At 35.1% G+C, this 3,314-nt stretch overlaps 1 protein-coding gene across 1 annotated transcript in view; it reads right to left on the bottom strand.

Moving 5' to 3' along the window:
• Positions 1-1,691: 1,691 nt before the first annotated feature.
• Positions 1,692-3,314, bottom strand: part of LOC109544935 (inositol-tetrakisphosphate 1-kinase) — a gene marked incomplete at its 5' end in the record, with an annotated part of 6,828 nt that continues 5,205 nt past the window's right edge. The window contains 2 exon segments of the mRNA XM_019915362.2: positions 1,692-1,990; positions 2,045-2,729. Of these exon segments, the coding sequence (XP_019770921.2) occupies positions 1,914-1,990; positions 2,045-2,729 (762 nt within the window). The 3' untranslated portion in view covers positions 1,692-1,913.

The following is a 3,314-nucleotide window of genomic DNA, read 5'->3' as shown; positions in this document are numbered from 1 at the left end:
GTGATACAAGGGACGTCCTAGGGACATCCTACCAAGGATCATCCCATGCGGAATAACGAGGTCAAAATAGAACGTCCCAGGGACCATTTCTTTTTGTTGAGGTGCTAAATACTAAAAGCGGTTTCAAAACCCGAGCTAATTTTGAATTTTTGCTTTATATATGATTATAGAAATTCCTAAAATGATGATTGATGTAGAAAAATGCGTAATTTAAAGCTCTCTCCCGCAATGATAACTAAAACTTTGAAGATCACTCGGTTCTTAAAATATGCACCAAAGGCTACGAGTGGTTCCAAAACCCGCGTTAAATTTGGATTTTCTCATTTTACGTGATAACTACAAAAGTTCCTAAAAACCATTTGGTGTAAAAAAAGAAACCCTGCTTAATCAATGAATTGGAAGACGCTCTCAAAGAGTTGTATTTAGCTACAATTGTTGGTTACACCAGAACGGCGCATCCGCCTTTAACTCAAGAATTAGCAAAAATATTTGCTTTATATTATATAAATGTTTGATAATCCATCCAAACTGTTATTTTTCCTGTAACATCCTGTTTATTAATAAATATGCTCTCCAATAATTAACTTTTCCTAGTTTTTCTTCTACCAATTATCGTATTATATTTGGATTAATAGGCTCACAGCAACGAATCACAATCTATTCGGCAATGAAAACTAAAGATTTGCAGCTCAGCCGATTCTCTCAAAATGAGCCAAATTCTAAAAGCGGTGCTCAACATCCCGATTAATTTCAAAATTTCGCATTTTGGGTAAAAACCAGAATCACTCCGTAAATGTAATTTTATATAAAAATTAAACAATTTAAGGCTTCAAAACTGGCGATAATTTTGAATTATCGCATTTTGCGGGATAACGAGGCACCTTCCGAAAATAATGTTTGGTTTAGAAAGTGAGTAAATTATTTAATACATAACATTAAATAATTTTATATTTAGTGGCAAGTAATTTGGAGAGAAGCAAAATCGTATTTCCCTTAAAAATTAAATATTTGAAAAATTATTTGAGATATAGAGTAAATATGATGTAAATATTAAAAATTAAAATAAAAAACCTATAAAACTCGTTCAACGCAAATTTTCTGAAAAGCTAGATATTTGCGAATTATCGGATTAATTTTAAATTTCTGTAGAAACTAGAGCCTACAAATAATCGTAAAGTCGATCTTATTTACTTAAAGTGATGTGAAATCCAGATGATAGTAAATGACGAGTTTATTTTTAAAGTTGCGCATTTTACGACCAAAAATCGACATTTTGAAAATTTTGGATAAAACTTCGAAGTAGATCCAAATTCTGTAAAAGAAAACATTGACAAAATATTTGCAGACCGGAAATAATTTGGCATTTTCAGGCAAAAATCTGAAGATTTGCGATTTTTTTGAAACCAGACTGAGGTAAAACTGTACGCGTATGTATATTTTATCCTAATTTTGTTATTTTTCTTCCGATGTCCAAAATATTGCCCCATAAACATAAACCAGCTTTAAAACTCATTTGAAATTTTAAGGCTCCATCCTGCAATGCTCGAGCCTCGAGGTTGATCGGTTGTCACGACCAGTGCTGATTGACAAAGTCGTTTGAGGCCCGCAAAACGTTACAATACTCAGAAATCGACGAATCAAATAGGGATGACGGGCATCAGACAGGCAATTAATAACATACGTAGCCTTAATTGACAATGCTATAAAAAATTTATTTCTAAATAGACTTGTTTTATACGTGATACATCCGCTAGCTTGAGCAGAGAGAGCAAATATACAATACGATACAGAAAATGTGTTTTTGGCAGTTCTTTTAAAATAATTAGCCCTTTGTGCGATCTGTTATGGAAAGGACAGATAGAAATCAAACATCATTGACACCTCAAGTGGCGCAATGAGCTCGACTGAATGTCTTAAGTGTAATCGGCGGTAACTTTCTTTGAAATACAATCGAGCAATGCGTCAAAAAAATTCGGAAATCCGTCGTACCCTGAAACAAAATGAAGTTAGAAGTAAATCTTTTGAAATGGATCGCAAATCTTACCCGGATACGCATTGACATCAATAATTGCATACCGTCCACTCGTATTTTCTATCACAACATCGATTCCTAGTAAGTCCATTCCAAATGACTTCCTCAGCGTATTTGCTATAACTTCGATTATTTTTGAATCCGGATTTCTTTCTTCAATTTTTATCACATCGTCRGGATCSAGAACCGACAAGCGGCTTTTTGAATCCGCCTTTGAGACATCGCTGCTGTCAAAATGGATCGACTCTCTTTGGCTGGCTTGAAAGTTCTTCAATGAMGGTCGCTCAAAATAACAATGCCTGTCGCCAACTATGAAGATTTTATATAAAATCGCATTGTGATTGATAAAACTCTGTGCCACACAGGGCGTTTTGCAGTCTCCGAGATATTTTTCATTAAAAATAATCGACATTTCGTGAGCTTGTCTAGAGCCATGTCCCAGGATTGGTTTACATATAAAAGGGTAATTGACTAGTGAATGTATTAATTCGCCCTTAATTATGTCCAAATCCTCGTTCCTAAGTACACAGAAGTTGGGAGTAAACACTCCGTAGTTGTGCAAGTTGGTGCCGTGAATCAGGCTGTAACAGTTATACCTATCTAGTAACCGTTTCACTTTTGCAATTGGGTCCAGAACTGTGACTGGCGGATTTTCGGATACCACATAGTTCTCAATTCCCTGGATTATTTTAATACTCTGAAAAACAAAAATTATAAGCAAGGCCTACTAGGTGAAAATCGTTTGAAATCAACATGTACAACATACAGGGCAAGGTGAGCTGTAGCTGTATGAATTTTGACACCTGTCAAAAGATTTTTGAAAAAAGCCAATTTATCACATATTTTCAAATAACTTCTAGTTCCGTCATTATTAATCTGACAGGAAAATATTAAATAGGAAAGTTGTAGGAAATTGCATTCCAAATAAAATGTGGGAAACAATTAGTGTGAATTTCAGACAAAATTCTCAGGTTTTGGATCGGAGGAAATTTTAGAGCAAAAAATCAAGTGTATTTTCGGCAAATTTCCTGCACAGGGCGTGGGATATGGACCAACTACACGAGAAAGAGTGGTCAATTGTTTTGGGAAAAATTTCCCAACCGAACCAGGGGAGGGAAAGAACGGTCACTTAGCACCTGAACCCAAAAATTTAAAAAAATCCCTCGTAACTCGCGTAGTTTTCATTTTGGTGAAAAAGTGAATACCGACTGTTTTATGGTTTCCTTTGGAGGCAAAAGAATGAAATGAGAATTTCGTGGCAAATTCCCAGACAGGGAAAATT

The sequence above is a fragment of the Dendroctonus ponderosae genome, unplaced genomic scaffold, assembly GCF_020466585.1.
Source record: "Dendroctonus ponderosae isolate FM_Combo_2020 unplaced genomic scaffold, Dpon_F_20191213v2 Dpon_F_20191213_1, whole genome shotgun sequence".
Lineage (NCBI taxonomy): Eukaryota > Metazoa > Arthropoda > Insecta > Coleoptera > Curculionidae > Dendroctonus > Dendroctonus ponderosae.
This window is presented reverse-complemented; position numbering and strand designations above follow the sequence as displayed.